Below are 17,867 nucleotides of genomic sequence, written 5' to 3'. Positions count from 1 at the left end.
CCACCCCTTTTTCATTAGCAAACATTTTTTTTTTTTCTCCTCTTTACCTGCGGCTTATGCACCCTCATCACACTGCCATGTTACCTTATGTCTTGGAGGGCCATTACTCCATGCACACACTGAATCAGTAACTCAGAAGAGACTTTACTTGAGAGCTCTGTACTGTGCATTAACACTTCTGTCAAGAGCTCCCTGTTCAACCATCCCTCTACTCATCTCCCTATAGAAGGCATCCTTTACTGCATATCATTTTCACTTGCATATTTTCCTCTTGGATAAATAGGTGCTCTTCCTTACCACCCAATCTTTAAGCACTATGTCACACATCGGTAATCTGTGTTGCTGTACACACTCTTCGCTCCCTATAACTTTAACAAACCTCACCAACCTCAGATCAGCCCTCCTGAACAACAATCGTTTCATTTATAATGGCTCTAACATGCTTGCATGTGTCAGCTATGGTTACCTAATGGCAGCTCTCCATGCTACTTAATCTTTGGCAGCCTCCCTATAGCCTTTCCAAAATATCAAGATCGTTTGGGCGTTGTCCCTCGTGCAAATTCCCCGACCCATGACGTTGCCACACTTTCTACTGGGCAAATTATCCGATTAAAGACATAGCTCAAAGGACAACCCTTATTCCCAGCTCACTACCCCCCCCCTCTCTCTCTCTCCATATAAAATCTACATTTTATGTAGATTTATTTCTATAAAAAGTCTATATGGTTTTATGAATTATTAGAATTTGAGGAAAAGCCTCCTGACTGTCTGTCTGTCTGCCTCTCTCTCTCTCTGCATACAAAATCAACATTTTACGGATGAAAGGATGCGAAGATGTGTAAAGGATGCAAGAGTGTATAGAGATTGGGGGAGTGGACTTTCTGACCACTACTTGGTGGTGGCCAGAATTAGGATGCAAGTGAGATGGAGGAATAGAAGAAGGGAAAGACGAGAGGAAGGAGTAGTTGCAAGGAGAGTGGAAAGGTTACAAGAGGATGAGAAAAAGGCAGAGTATAAGAGAGAAGTGGAGGAACGATTGGGCAAATATGAATTGGAGCAGATGGGAGACGTGGAAGGTGTGTGTAAGATATTTACAGAAGAAATATGTGCAGCATGTGATGTGGTGTGCGGAAGGAAGAGAAGGCGTAGGGGGGTGCAAGGAACAGCGTGGTGGACTGAAGAGGTGAAACAGGCTGTGGCACAAAAGAAGAAAGCATACAATGAATGGGTGAGAAATAGGGGCGTGGAAGAAGTTGAGAGGCGGAAGAGAGAGTTATATGTGGAAAGGAAGAGAGAGGTGAAAAGATTAGTAAGACAGAGTAAGAAGAGAGTGGATGAGGAATTTGGAAGGAATTTGAGTGTAAAGTGGAGGGACTGTACGAAAATGTTCTGGAGAGAAGTGAAAAGAGTAAGACAGGGTGGAAGTGAAGTTAGCAGGGGAGTGAAAGATAAAAATGATAGATTACTAGTGGAGAAGGGAGAAAAAGTGAGCAGATTGAGAGAACACTTTAAGGAATTGTTGAACGTAGAGGATGGAAGTAATGCCAGTATAAGTGGCTGGGGAATGGTTGGGAGAAGGAGGGAGGTGAGAAGACAGGAAGAAATCAGTAGGATAGAAGTTGTGGAAGCAATGAAGAAAGTTAAATCGGGGAAAGCCCCAGGAATTGATGGAGTGTGTGGTGAAATGCTGAAGCATGGGGGAGAGATAGTAGTAGAATGGATGTGGAAGATGTGCAGATTGGCCTGGGAGGAAGGTAGAGTCCCGGAGGATTGGAAGTCAGGTATAATTATTCCCTTGTACAAAGGAAAAGGGGAAAAAGAAGTGTGTGGTAATCATAGGGGCATTTGTCTTCTTAGTATAATAGGAAAAGTGTATGGTAGGATACTTATAGACAGAGTTAGAGAAAGAACAGAGAAATTAGTTGGAGAAGAACAGGGAGGCTTTAGGAAGGGAAGAGGTTGTGTAGATCAGATATTCATTCTTAGATCTTTAGTGGAAAAGTTTCTAGAGAAGGGAAAGAAGTTGTATGCGGCTTTCATGGATTTGGAGAAAGCATATGACTGGGTGGATAGACAAGGATTGTGGAAAGTGTTAAGAATATATGGAGTAGATGGGAAGTTGTTGAATGCTGTGAAGAGTATGTACGATGGTGCGAAGGCTGCAGTGCATGTGGATGGTGAACTAAGTGAATTTTTCTCTTTGAAAGTTGGTTTGAAACAGGGATGTGTCATGTCTCCATGGTTGTTCAATCTGTACATGGATGGGGTAATAAAAGAGGTACAAGGTAGGGTAGTGGATGTTGGAGTGGCCCTGGTGAGAGAGGATAGTGTTTGGAAACTCCCTGTACTGTTGTTTGCAGATGATACTGTGTTGTTGAGTGAAGACGAAGGGGAGCTGCAAGGCTTGGTGAATGAGTTTGTGAGAGTGTGTAAGAAACAGAACCTAAAGGTGAATGTAGGGAAGAGTAAAGTGATGGTCTTTGAGAGAGGTGAAGTTAGTGAATGTACAGCGAGGTTAGATGGTGAGGAATTGGAAAATGTGAGTACGTTTAAGTATTTGGGTAGTGTGATGAGTAGGGATGGAGGTTTGGAGGGTGAAGTGCTTGAAAGGGTACAGCAGGGAAGAAAGGTTGCTGGTTCCTTGAAAGCAGTGATAAGAAACAGGGAAGTGAGCATGGAAGTGAAAAAGTTACTACATGACAGTATTGTGATACCAACTCTAACGTACGGAAGTGAAGCTTGGACATTGTTGGAAGGACACAAGTCAAGAGTGAGAGCAGTGGAAATGAGTTATTTAAGAGGAGCCTGTGGAGTCACGTGAAGAGACAGGCTGACGAATGAGGATATAAAGGAGCGCTGTGGTGTGGATGTGGATGTGATAGGAAGCGTTATGAGGAACACACTGAGGTGGTTTGGCCATGTGGAAAGGATGGAGGGTGAAAGACTGACGAAGAGAGTGTATGTGAGTGAGGTGGAGGGGGGAAGAGGGTGGGGGAGGCCGAGGATGAGATGGAGGGATGGGGTGGAGAGGTATATGAGAGAGAGGGGTGTGAGTTGGGAGCAGGGCAGTGAAATGGCGGGGGACAGGGCGACTTGGAGGCGATTTGTTTGTGGCCACCCCAAACGGGATTGAGGCGTCTGGCAATAGATAGATAGATAGGTTCTATGAAAAGTCTATACGAGTAGCAGGGGTAGGAGCTTCCATCTTTGATGGCGGTCAGAGAGGAAATGACCTGCGGATTAACACCTGACCCATCCTCACTGACTCACCTACAAACGTGACAGCATTGGAAAGCAACATTGCCAAGCATTTTGATATTTATAAAAAGTCACTGTTATTATTAAAAACAATAGGCATTTCTTACACTATATAGCCTTACTAGAGAATTATATACATATATACTGTAAATAAATTTCATTTAGAAGTGGTAAATAGTTGACATAAGACAGAGAGGTGTGTGTTGGTATAGATTCGGCAGCGTCAAGCGAAGGGGTACTCCCGTGAGGGACAACACCCAAACGATCTCGATATTTTGGAACGACTATAGTGACTCCCTTATCCCAGAGGTCACATTCGATGACTTCGTCCTAGGTCTTTTACGATCTGCTTCTCGCAACCCTATCCCCAGCGTTCACTTTCCCCACCTAACTGTCATCTTCTGCACATGCCCAAATCATCTCAATCTATCCCTCCTCATCACAGCACCAATAAACCCCAGTCCAATCCTTTCTTGCAACTCTTCAATCATAAACCTAGCCCCCCTAGGCCTCACATTCACTTTCTGCACCCAACTGTCATCCTCTGCACATGCCCAAATCATCTCAATCTATCCCTCCTCATCACAGCACCAATACACCCCAGTCCAATCCATTCTTGCAACTCTTCAATCATAAACTTAGCCCCCCTAGGCCTCACATTCACTTTCTGCACCCAACTGTCATCCTCTACACATGCCCAAACCATCTCAATCTATCCCTCCTCATCACAGTACCAATACATCCCAGTCCAGTCCTTTCTTGCAACTCAATTGTAATCCTAGCCCCTGCATTCAAGGATGCACTACACATCCATCTATTCATTGTCATTTCAGTATGTTTGAGCCTGAGAATATCCTCTTCCTTTACTACCCAGGTCTCATTACCATACAGCATTACACACCTAACAAATGCCACATATAAAGATCCCTTGGCATAAAGGGAAAGCCCTCGCTATGTCAGGAGAGGCAACAACTTCCAGAACATTCGCCAACCACTCCATATCCTCGCCACAGAGCTAGCTCCAACTCCACCTGCAGCACATAACATGTCCCCCACGTACAGTAAAAAACTCATCCACACACTCTAGAGGGTCACCACCAAGATGAATCCTGTAACACCTGACAATCTCTATGTGCCCTCCCTGATATGCCACACACACTAAATCAGCAGTCTCTTGTTTTGTTTTGTTTTTAAAGGCTCCAAAATGCTTGCATGCATCAGCCTTGGTCACCTAATGGGAGATCTTCGTGCTGCTTGATCTCTGGCAGCCTCCCTATTCAGTCCCTTACCCCTGAGGTCAAGCTCAATGACTTCATCCCAGGTCTTTTCCGGTCTGCTTCTTGCAACCCTACCCATAAAGTTAACAATTCTCACTTTCTGCTCCCAATTATCATCTCCCATCCTTTTCACATGTCCAAACCATCTCAATCTACTCCTCCTCATCACAACATCTATACACTTCAGTCCCATCCTACCTCACAACTCTTCCACCATAAACCTAACCCCCCTAGATCTCATACTCAGGGACGCATTGAACATCCACCTGATCACTATCATTTCTGTACGTCTGAGCCTGCAAATATCCTCTTCCTTTACTGCCTAGGTCTCACTACTATACAACATTACACTCGCAACACACGCTGCATACAAAGATCCCTTGGCACAGAGGAAGAACCCTCTCAATGGCAAGAGAGGCAACAGCTCTCTGAACTTCCACCAATCACTCCTCACTTGAGCCACAGAGCTAGCTCCAGCCTCACCTCCAGTACATAACAATTCTCCCAAATAACGAAACTCCCACACACTCAAGAGACTCACTAGCAAGATCAATCTCTTCACGCCTGACAATCTCCACATGCTCTCCCCGACACACAACAAACACGAATCAGCATTATCTTGCAGTCTACTTGCAATACCATGGTAAATTTTTACAAGTTGCCAATACACCCCCCAGGTTGTGCAGTACCGTAGCTAAATTTTTCTGGTAATTTTTGATGAGATTTGAGTAATTTTGACCTTCATTTTTGTTGGAAATGCTTCATTTAGCCTCTTTTCCAATCATGAACTTTGACTGGATGAGGTGAAATGAAGCATTTTTGACAGAAAATTAAGGCAAAAATCACACAAATCACATAAAAAAACACTAGAAAAATATACTGCACAACTGGTTAACATAACCAAACAGGCCTAACCTAACCAAACCAAGAGAAAATGAAGGCAAAAATCCCTCAAATCGCATTAAAAACCACCAGAAAAATATACAGTAATCACTCCAATATCCGGATCAATAGAGCCATCGGTAGGTTCGGATATTGGTTTTGTCCGGATATTGGGCCCCAGCTTATGGACTTGTACTTACGGACCCTAACACAGAGAAACACCTATACAACTCCCTCCGGACATGCATAGCACCTATTTAACACCCAAATCACACCAATAAGGCACATAAATGACTGAAATAAATGCAATAGACACATAAAATGTGGGTTTAGAAGTATGTTCATACATTAATAAACATTCTGGTACTTATGGACTCTAACAGAACCTAACCTAACCGAACCTAACCGAACTCTGAAAAACCCATTCCTACTGCACATGCATGAGGTAAGTTTAGTATGGAAAGAAGTACAGTATGACACTTTCTGGTAAGTATAGTATGGGAAAAAATACAATATGAAACATTCTGGTAAATATAGTATGGAAAATAGTACAACATGAAACATTTTGGCTACTTACAGCAAGTCCCTGGCCACCTCGATGAATAACCGCCTCCTCTCGGACTCTGACAGTAAGAACGATTTCCTGAAGCACTTGCACTACACTCTTCCTGAAGTCTTGCACTGAACTTAGTCACTAACACACAGAAGTCCGTTCTTTTCACAGTGTTCACTTTAGTCCAAATAATGTTCCATTAAATTTAAGTGTTGCACATTAACTTTTCCCAAGTTTTTTAAGTTTCCAAAGCCAAAACAAAGAAGGTTAGTTACGTTAAATTTCTTTTCTACTTAGTCTTTTCTCCCAACTTGAAAACCTTAACACAACACACCGTTTTTTTCACTGCACAACACTCAAAATTCCCGTGTGGTCTAGTGGAGAAGTTCTTGCTGTTTATTCACTGTCAGAGCCCGAGAGTATCACTGGCAGGCGTCCAAGGGGTGCATCGGTGGGTAGTGGTGATGGCGTACCGACTACAGAAGACTCTGAAGACAGCCGCAAACTCACGTCGAGCGGTGACTCCACTGTAGCTGATGTGCTGGGCTGTGGCTCGGAGCATGAGGGCCTGTCTTGGGGAGGCAACGCGGAGTGGAACCAGGGCTTGGCACAGCGGGGGTCACGGGCCTGAAAAAACTGTCAATCGTTGACTGACGCAGGACCGACGATTCTGGCGATTGATGATGCGCTGCCGGAAAGCACGCACTTCCTCCACGAGTCCCAAGGGCCCCATCTCCCTGTCGCAGTCCGGGTGTTCCAGGTAGTCTAGGACGAACTCTAGATGTTCCGGAGTGCGCTCAGCAGGGGATGGCTGGAGTAGTGTCCTGCTGGGCGGAGTCTGCATCATCATCGCCTTCGTCGTCGGAATCTTCAAGTTCGGGACTGACACCAGCAACCGAAGACGCGATCTCGATATCAGACAACGTCTGATACCCAGGATCGCCCTCGTCGTAGTCCAACCACTCACGAACATCGTCCACATCAACCTCGTCGCCGTGCGAACGTAGCCGTGCATGGAAGTCATCCACGTCAAACCCTAGGAAAACGTACTCCACATCTGTTCCGAGAAGCAGACGAGACCAACCATTTTCAAGAGTTTTCACAGGGACTTCCATCAATGCACTAGCCCAGATGTACAGCGCAGACTTGATGTTGTAGCGGCGAAGGTTTTCCAAAGTCCGCTTGCCTCGAGTGTCACGTCCTTCCCTGCGCTCGTCCTCGTCCTCGAGAACCACCATCACCTCGTCCAGGAACTTCCGACGGTACAGGCGCTTTGTTGCCACGATCACTCCTTGGTCCATTGGTTGAATGAGAGCAGTCGTATTAGGTGGCAGAAACATGCACCTAATACGGCCATTCTCAGCAACCAAGTCCTTGTCGCACGGGTGGGCAGGTGCATTGTCGAGGAGAAGGAGAGCCTTTACCTGGTCGCGAGGAATTCCCAGTGTCTTCGTCTGTTAATGTATGACCTCCTTCAGCGAAGTGATGGTGAAACCAGTCTTTGAAAATCACAGCTGTGAACCATGCTTTCAAAGAATGGTACCATACGACAGGAAGGACATCCATCACCCCACGAAGGCACCGAGGCTGCTTTGCACGGCCAACAATAACGGGCTTAAGCCGGTGCATGCCGTTAGCATTGGCACAACACAAAGCAGATATCCGTTCCTTAGAAAGCTTGCGTCCAGGTACACGCTTCTCCATCTCATCGGCGAGAGTGTTCGTTGGCACCCGAGCGATAGAATAGGCCAGTTTCGTCAGCGTTATAGACTTGACCGGAAGTGAGGCCCTCCCTGTCGATCAAGCCTTTCACCTTGTGCCGAGAAACTGCGTCCACTCCATCCTCGTTAGCGTCAATGCTTCGCCATGTGCTTTACGGTTAGTAAGGCCATGTCGCAACTTGAGCAACGAAGAGCCAACCCTCGGATGCCTTGAAGTCTAGGGCGTCGTGAAGCCTTGCAAACTTCTCAGCAGCAGCCTTCAGCTCCGTTCCACGTACCATCACACCAGCTGCACGTTGCTGTCGATACCAAATCAACGTGGAGCGGTCGATCTCTGCATACTTGGGAGTAAACATAACCTTCCTCTCCACGTTGCGTTTGCTTCTCGACGAGAAGTCAGCCGTGTACTGCATGAGCTTGTCTCGGGAACGCTTGATATCAAACAAAGTCGACCGGGCCAGGTTGAACTCGCGGAGAATGCGAGAGGAAGACCAACCCGCATCAACCAATATCTCCCGTTTCTTCTCCAGAGTCAACACCACTCTCTTCCTTTTCTCAGGAGGCGGGGCCATCATCACACACACTAAGAGTAGGGCAGAGAGCAGCAGGAGGCCTTGCAGCAAGTACGGCACCACCACAAAAGCGAGCACGTGGGCAGCCATGACGAACAGCGCAGGTCCAGTCGCGGTGAGAGACAGGCGGGAAGTGGGGATGATGCAGCGGCGCTCTATCGGACGTCGGAGGAATCGCAGAACCAAAACAATGCTCTCACGCGGCGCGCGCGGCAAGTTCAAATTACGGACGGCAAAAAATCGGTTTTTTTTCCAATTTTTTTGGATTTTCGGACCATTTTGGGAATGTTTGATCCCAGGACGATAAGGTTCGGTTAGTGGGGATGTTCGGTTATTGGGCGTCCGGATATTAGAGTGATTACTGTACTACACAACTAGTTAACCTAACCTAACTTAACCTGCTCCAGCGGAATGCTTACCTTAGAGAGATGATGGTCCAGGTTGTGCAGTATACTTTTCTTTTTATGCGATTTGAGTGATTATTGCCTTCCTTTTTTGTCAAAAATGCTTCATTTCGCCTCCTCATCCAGTCAAAGTTCATAATTGGAAAAAGAGGCAAAAATGAAGCATTTCTGACAAAACTGACAGTCAAAATCACTCAAATCTCATCAAAAACTACCAAAAAAAATACACCGTGTTTTCTCAAAAACTCATCGGCTTCCTCCAGTTCCGAGTGGAAACACTTGATAATGCATAAATAATCAATATCGCAACCGATGCACAGATCACGTCCTACTTCGTCAGAAGCTATAGAGAGAGGGATTTGAATTTTCTTCCCAGAAGGAATAAAAAAGCATGCTTCAAATTGACTGGTAGAATACCATCACGTGACCAAAAGTATGCCCATGAGTGGCTGAAACAGACCTTGAAGATTCATGCACTGTAGATGGACGGAGAAACACCCATACAAATGCACACATTTTTTACATGGACTGGCCGAGTCAAGTTCCAAGGTAAGGTATTTTGGGAAATTATTATTAAATTCAATATCTCTGTAAATATCGACTTCCGAATGGGGTTATGGGGGTTCATTGGCATTCTTAGGTACAGTATTATACTATGTGTTACTTTATGGTGGTAATATCCCTGAACCGCACACTGGCAACTTGTGAAATACTGGTAATACCGTTACATCTCTTGTGCACCCACTTATCACAAACACTACACAAAATGGTATTACTTCCAATGCCCTTGCGGCAAATCACATGTGACCACTCTCCCTCTTCTTTGACAGTACTGCCACCCACCCTAGATACCATCACTTCTGTTTTACCTGCATTTACTCTTAAGCTCTTGTGCACCATACCATCTCTCCACTTACTGTACCGGTACAGCTAAATAAACACTGAAAACATAGTACATCTAACTGGAGTCTACCTGTGCAAATACATTCTTCAACCATATTTTATTGAGTATGGTAAACATTCACTTTATGCAGCAGAAGCACCTTACCAAACCAGTCCTTCTTCCCGGGTCTTTTATAACTTTCTTGTCATTTTAGGGGTGGTAAATGAACTTTTCACATTAAATTTCTATCTCCTCTTGCTTTTAGCTCTGTTCCTTTTGCTGTATCAACTGTTTCTAAAGTGTAATGATGGACATTTCCAACATACATCCCGGTCACCATTTGGTACCTCATCCGAACCTTTCAGACCACGATTCAAGTATGATTTGGTAAGCCCACCAATACATACTTCAGTGATGCATAAGGAACATGATGATAACAAAGGAGAAAAAAGTCAACAGAAAATAATGGTTTACCACCATGAACACAGACAATAAAATACAGAAAACAAACTGGAGTAATAGCAACTAAACTGTTAAGGTCCTTCTGCTGCTTAAAGCAAGGGGTACATTTACCGTTTAATGCCTCTCCCTGTATCATTCTACTGCTGACTTGTATCTAAAAAATTAATGACTAATGCTGATACGACTTCGCAATGATCATTGTGATGCAATGGCAGCAAATGCAATATGTATGCGTCATATTTCAACCTCTTGCACCATGTACATGAAAACTCGAAAAACTACAAGAGCTATAGTTCATTAAGGGTTGATATACGTTCAGCAGGAAACATATTGCTAATTTCACTCCATAACCTTGAGCAACAGCCCATGGTCCAGGTGTTTGCTGGAGATGCACACCAAACTGCCACAACATTCACTTCTCTTACTTGGTCAGCTTCTTGACTTGATCCTGGTTGTCAGCCCTCTCCCCTGTGGTCAGTGTTGCTCTCTTCATGACCCTGTTGCTTCATCATATCACAACCCTTCGAGAAATGCTACGAGAGGTGACCCCGTACGTATCATCGGACATCTTCCACCAGGCAGACCGATATGTAAACAAATGTTATTTTCGTTTTGTACACTATTAATTTAAAGATTGTTCGAGTAACTCTGCTAATATCTATGGATATCAAAAATACGTTACAAAAAATACAGAAGCTTGTATATAGTTTTACATACTTCTTCCCAGCTGACGTAATTACGCGGTAAATTCAAAGTAACGTTTCGTGCTTTCATCGTCAGGTTCATCGTTCAGGAGGGGGGGAGGTAGCTGGGGATAATCCACGAGGCACGGGCCCTCCAGGATAAAGTGTTGAGAGGAAGGAAAATATAACAGCGTAGTTTAATGACACACTGGTCTCTAAAGAAGATATAAAAGGATGTACGAATAGTTATATCTAGACACATTCATACAAGGCTATGCATAACATTTACAGTAGGATTTTGTATTAATGCATTTTAATATCACAATGAAGGGGCCGAGGGATATAAAAAGAATCTCTGACCCGCAGTCTTCTTTTGTTTTAGCCTCTTATGGACTTATCGTTCAATCAGAGCATTTCCATAAACAAATACAAACTGAATAGTATGTCTCATTTCTCATACATATTATAATTTCTTTGTAGTTATTATAGTTGTTTTCCAGAGAGGGAGGGGAAGATGCTATGGAGCACCAGGATTCATCGGCAGTACATCCCTGAGCATTAACATCAACGTGCCGTGACACACTGGTTAGGAAGCAGTGTAGCTGTGAGCTAGATTTCGAGTACAATATGTTAAGGACAGTTTTTAGGGGGAGGGGAGCCCATTGTCGATAATCTTGCTCCAGGTCCGGTGATAGCTGTCGGTGGTCCTGGCCAATGTTACAGATCTGATGTAAACATCTCTCTAATAACCTACGCAGATCTTTTCTAGAATGTAGCTCCATGTCATTATCAGCTAACCTTCTTACAGTTCAGAGGATATAATTACATGGGGTAGGAAAATGAAGAGAGTTGCTGTTATGCGATCTCTTGGGCATGATACACATTAGAAACGAAATCCCAGGTTCAAGAACTATAATGTTATTAGTAGCACTGGTGCTGATCGGCGAAGTCACTACACCACCTCATCGAACCTCAGAAGAAACACTGGTGAAGGCATCTCCTTCTTCTGAATCTAGAGCACCTTCCACTTCATTATTACTTTTCTGACTCTATAGTCCTGTCATTGATAACTTCAGATGATACAGGCTGGTTAAATTTTATATACTATCTTTCACCTCGCAGTCACACTGTATCTTTAATGGGCTCTTCCACAGTTCTAGGTGGATCTGCACCTCAATCCCCCCTCCCAGAAGAGGATGCCAAATCCATTCAATATCTCCAGTTCCCTAGGGTGTTCACTTGTGCCACCACTAGCGCTAAGATTCAAGGAACTGCCATTTCTGTATAAGAAGATGTGATACGGCACATCAGCACCAACACAATGTCCATAGGAATTAAATATAAGCATGGCACAGTGCTCATACCGGTGCTAGTCTACCACTAATTTCTTTTCTCTCGGGCTTTGATATATGCGAATGTCATGCTCCCCTACATTTCCAAAAGCTCTCTACCATATATATATATATATATAATCATCAGCCGTTTGAGTATCCACTGCAGGACCGGCCTATCCCGACCGAAGTCGGGACTATACAGCCAATGTATCTCTACCAAGTGGCTTAGGCTGTCTGGTAGAGGTTGTATGTAGGGTGAAAAGTGCTTGTAAGTGTAACTGTAGTGTTGGAGTGGCTTTGGATGTGTGTAGTCTGTGAACCAAGTGTAATCGGCCCGTGCAAGCTGACTGGGTGCAAGTATACTTTATAGTAAGCGACACTGGTTCAACCACAGCACCCCTTGTGTCTGCCAATGCAGTACGTGGCCAGGTGAACACTCCCAAAGTTTATTACCCTGGTGGGGCACGAACCCTGGTTCACCCGTGTACGAAACGCACACTCTACCACTGTACCACAGAGGCTCATATATATATATATATATATATATATATATATATATATATATATATATATAGTAAACCCTTGATATAACGAACTAATTGGGGGGAGGGGTGGGTCGCTATATCCAAAAGTTTCCTATATGCGAGGGGTCGGTATTTCCAAGGGATTACCGAAATCAGTTCGCTATATAAGGGGTGTTGTTTGGTCCTACGTGCTCAAACATAACCTAAAGTAACTCTATGAAGGTTTACATGGAGAATTCAATGGTTAATGGAGTTGTACATGTAAATACAATAATGTATGAAGTTGTACATATAAATACAATTCCTATAATAAGAATACAGTATAATGTAGTACTGTTACAGTACACTTACAGTGCTAGGAATGGATGCTGTTGTCACCGTGGGCTGATTCCCGAACTCCCCCCTTATTTAGCGACCTTTGTTCGCTAAATCCAGGGGAAGTTCGGTCGTGATTTGGCTATTCGTTATATCTGAAATTTGCAATACTGGGGTTCGTTATATCGAGGGTTTACACTGATATATATATATATATATATATATATATATATATATATATATATATATATATATATATAGTGCTGAGAAGCGGGATTTCCCAGTTAGAGTGTGCTGGAGAATTCCCAATGATTATAATAGTGCCGTTAAAAGCCCACTCATACTATAAGGGATTACGGCATGAAGCATCAGCAAATTAGCAAAATTCCAGAAATCGGGTAATGTTTGGGGACATTCAGGACCTTATTTGGCCACATTCGGGTCGTTTCAGGTGGTTCTGGGGCAAGTCAGGTTCGGTCCTGAGTGATCTGTTGGGACACCAGCCGATTAATTTTTTTTGCCGTTCTAACCCTGAATAAACTGCAGTCCCTCGCCAAGCTCATGCTGATTCACCGGCAAGAGAAGACGAAATGCAGCCTGAATTTCAGGTACGAATAGTCTGTGAATAATAGGCGAACACTCGGCAGCAACCTCAAAGAGTCGGGGAATAATCGGTGTGTAATTTCGCATCATGTTGGTGTCTGACCAGACTTCAGGTAACTTTGTTATTTTACTCGCCAAAGTTCGTAAGACATTCACAAGACATTCGCAAGACATTCACAAGATTAGTCCAAGATGTATTCGCTGACTATTGGCGAGTACTCGGGGAATAACTTGGGAGTCAAGTGTCAAAAAGGCATGCTCGACGAAGCCTTGCTGAATAAATGCAGAATCATCGCAGTGTGCCAGTTCATTCCAGACCACTCCCAGAATGTTCTGGAACACACAGGCGATTAGGCGCCGCCCTTTCCGCGTGGGTTCTTTGGCTCTAGTGTAGAGGGAGGGTCGTGTGTATGAAATGTGCCTTACGTTGCTCTTCACATTAATAAACTATACCATTAAACATTACAGAAAATTGAGGGTAGACCTTCGTTTGACTGGCAATAAGTCAAAAGGAACTTATTCGCGTCGCCAAATTTTATACCCCTGTAGGATTAAAAAAAAAGAAAAAAAAATTACTTATACGGCATTTTAATACCTATAATCAGAAAAAAAAAGAAGCATGTACTTTGTATGAATAGTTCACATGCTAATATCACATGCAGGTACTAAATATTCCATGTACATATAATTATATTTAATTACAATGCAAATTATATAATACCTAAGGCACCATCACCCCAAATAAGTCTATCTATCTATCTATTCCCAGGCGCCTAAATCCCGTTCGGGGTGGCCACAAACAAATCGCCTCCAGGTCACCCTGTCCCCCTCCATTTCACTGCCCCGCTCCCAACTCACACACCCCTCTCTCATATACCTCTCCACCCCATCCCTCCATCTCATCCTCGGCCTCCCTCTCCCTCTTCCCCCCTCCACCTCACTCACATACACTCTCTTCGCCAGTCTTTCACCCTCCATCCTCTCCACATGGCCAAACCACCTCAGTGTATTCTTCCTAATGCTTCCTATCACATCCACATCCACACCACAACGCTCCTTTATATCCTCATTTGTCAGCCTGTCTCTCCATGTGACTCCACAGGCTCCTCTTAAATAACTCATTTCCACTGCTCTCACTCTTGACTTGTGTCCTTCCAACAACGTCCAAGCTTCACTTCCATACGTTTGAGCTGGTATCACAATACTGTCATGTAGTAACTTTTTCATTTCCATGCTCACTTCCCTGCTTCTTATCACTGCTTTCAAGGAACCAGCAACCTTTCTTCCCTGCTGTACCCTTTCAAGCACTTCACCCTCCAAACCTCCATCCTTACTCATCACACTAGCCAAGTACTTTAACGTACTCACATTTTCCAATTCCTTACCATCCAACATCGCTGTACATTCACTGACTTCACCTCTCTCAAAGACCATCACTTTACTCTTCCCTACATTCACCTTCAGATTCCGTTTCTTACACACCCTCCCAAACTCATCCACCAAGCCTTGCAGCTCTCCTTCGTCTTCACTCAACAACACAGTATCATCTGCAAACAACAGTACAGAGAGTTTCCAAGCACTACCCTTTCTCACCAGGGCCACTCCAACATCCACTATCCTACCTTGTACCTCTTTTATTACCCCATCCATGTACAGATTGAACAACCATGGAGACATGACATCCCTGTTTCAACCCAACCTTCAAAGAGAAAAATTCACTCAGTTCACCATCCACACGCACTGCAGCCTTAGCACCATCATACATACTCTTCACAGCATTCAACTTCCCATTTACTCCATATATTCTTAATACTTTCCACAATCCTTGTCTATCCATCCTGTCATATGCTTTCTTCAAATCCATGAAAGCCGCATTCAACTTCTTTCCCTTCTCTTGAAACTTTTCCACTAAAGATCTAAGAATGATTATCTGATCTACACAACCTCTTCCCTTCCTAAAGCCTCCCTGTTCTTCTCCAACTAATTCCTCTGTTCTTTCTCTAACTCTGACAGTAAGTATCTTACCATGTACTTTTCCTATTACACTAAGAAGACAAATACCCCTATGATTACCACACACTTCTTTTTCCCCTTTTCCTTTGTACTGATTTCTTCCTGTCTTCTCACCTCCCTCCTTCTCCCAGCCATTCCCCAGCCACTTATACTCGCATTACTTCCATCCTCTATGTTCAACAATTCCTTAACGTGTTCTCTCAATCTGCTCACTTTTTCTCCCTTCTCCACTAGTAATCTACCATTTTTATCATTCACTCCCCTGCTAACTTCACTTCTACCCTGTCTTATTCTTTTCACCTCTTTCCAGAACATTTTCTTACAGTCCCTCCACTTTAAACTCAAGTTCCTTCCAAATTCCTCATCCACTCTCTTCTTACTCTGTCTTACTAATCTTTTCACCTCTCTCTTTCTTTCTACATATAACTCTCTCTTCCGCCTCTCAACTTCTTCCACGCCTCTATTTCTCATCCATTCATTGTATGCTTTCTTCTTTTGTGCCACAGCCTGTCTCACCTCTTCATTCCACCACGCAGTTCCTTGCACCCCCCTCTGTCTTCTCTTCATCTCACACACGACATCACATGCTGCGCATATTTCTTCTGTGAATATCCTGCACACACCTTCCACGTCCCCCATATGCTCCAATTCATATTTGCCCAATCGTTCCTCCACTTCTCTCTTATACTCTGCCTTTTTCTCATCGTCTTGTAACCTTTCCACTTTCCTTACAAATATTCCTTCTTCCCGTCCTTCCCTTCTTCTATTTTCCCATCTTAATTGGATCTTGATTCTGGCCACCACCAGGTAGTGGTGAGAAAGTCCACTCCCCCAACCTCTATAAGCTCTTGCTTCCATTACACATTTTCGCATCCTTTCATCCACACACACATAATCAATCATTGCCTTCCTTTCATTCAGTTCACCACCCACCCTTCTCATCACTCGCCATGTATACCTATGGATCTGAAGAGGGTTTTGGCTATCACCAACCCCCTCCCAGCACAAATGTCCACTAACGCACTGCCATTCTGATCTATCTCAGCATATCTATCTATCTATGTATCTATATCTATCTATCTATCTATCTATATCTATCTATCTATCTATCTATCTATCTATCTATCTATATATATATATATATATATATATATATATATATATATATATATATATATATATATATATATCTATCTATATATATATATATATATATATATATATATATATATATATATATATATATATATATATATATATATATATAATGCAGTATAGTGCCACAGGGGGCGACCCGACACCCCAACAAGGAGCCCATAGAGGAGAAATGACGACGCGCCGGGACTCAGGACGACAACGGCAAAAGTCCGCCTGGGCCACTCGCCCCTATGACCCGGAGCTTGTCCGCCGCCACCATAGCAGGAATATCAGACTACCTGCTGGACGAGCCATCCCCAACCAGCTTCGGGGTGGAGGCGTGGAGCTGTTTCCCCAGCTCCTGCCAGCACCCCTGAGCCGGCCTGTAGCTGCTCAACCCTCCCGAAGGAAATGGCCCGTGACCGGTGTGAGGGAAATAAGCAGACGGCCTGTAGCTGCTCCCGCCTTCATCAGGAGACAGTCTGTAGCCACTCGCAAGGTGTCTTTCTCGAGACAGCCTGTAGCCGCTCAACCCTCCTGAAGGAGATGACCTGTAGCTGCTCTGAGGGAAATAAGAAGATGGCCTGTAGCTGCTCAACCCTCCTGAAGGAGACAGCCTGTAGCTGCTCTGAGGGAAATAAGGAGACGGCCTGTAGCCGCTCAACCCCCCTGAAGGAGACAGCCTGTAGCCGCTCTGAAGGTGCGGTGCCTTCCTCAAGACGGCCTGTAGCCACTCAACCCTCCTGAAGGAGACGGCCTGTAGCCGCTCTGAGGGCAATCAGGAGACGGCCTGTAGCCACTCCCGCCTTCGTCAGGAGATGGCCTGTAGCCGCTCTGAAGGTGCCCTTCTCGAAACGGCCTGTAGCTGCTCAACCCTTCTGAAGGAGACGGCCTGTAGCTGCTCTGAGGGGCATCAGGAGACTGCCTGTAGCTGCTCCGAAGACGCTCTTCTCGAGACAGCCTGTAGCCACTCAACCCTCCTGAAGGAGACAGCCTGTAGCCGTTCAACCCTCCTGAAGGAGACAGCCTGTAGCCGCTCTGAGGGGAATCAGGAGATGGCCTGTAGCCACTCCGAAGGTGCCCTTGGGTCTGCTGGTAGCTGCTCCCTCCCCCAGACCACGGCCAGTAGCCAGGCCTTGGCGAAGGCTGGTAGCCGCGCTCCTAGAAGGCCACAGCCAGTGGTCAGGCCCTACAGCAGGAGACAGCCTGTAGCCGCTCCTCCATTGGAAGCTGATGTCTGTTCTCC

General features: G+C 44.6%; 1 protein-coding gene across 1 annotated transcript in view; it reads right to left on the bottom strand.

Annotated features, from left to right (window-relative positions):
- Smg5 (Smg5 nonsense mediated mRNA decay factor) overlaps positions 1 to 10,570 on the bottom strand; it is a 179,230-nt gene extending 168,660 nt beyond the window's left edge. Inside the window, exon 1 of the mRNA XM_080277945.1 lies at positions 10,438 to 10,570. Coding sequence (XP_080134071.1) covers positions 10,438 to 10,505 — 68 coding nt within the window. The 5' untranslated portion in view covers positions 10,506 to 10,570. The remainder of the gene's footprint in view (positions 1 to 10,437) is intronic.
- Between the last annotated feature and the right edge of the window lie 7,297 nt (positions 10,571 to 17,867).

The sequence above is a fragment of the Coenobita brevimanus genome, chromosome 71, assembly GCF_032717465.1.
Source record: "Coenobita brevimanus isolate Jiangsu-jjx chromosome 71, ASM3271746v2, whole genome shotgun sequence".
In the NCBI taxonomy this organism is placed as follows: domain Eukaryota; kingdom Metazoa; phylum Arthropoda; class Malacostraca; order Decapoda; family Coenobitidae; genus Coenobita; species Coenobita brevimanus.
This window is presented reverse-complemented; position numbering and strand designations above follow the sequence as displayed.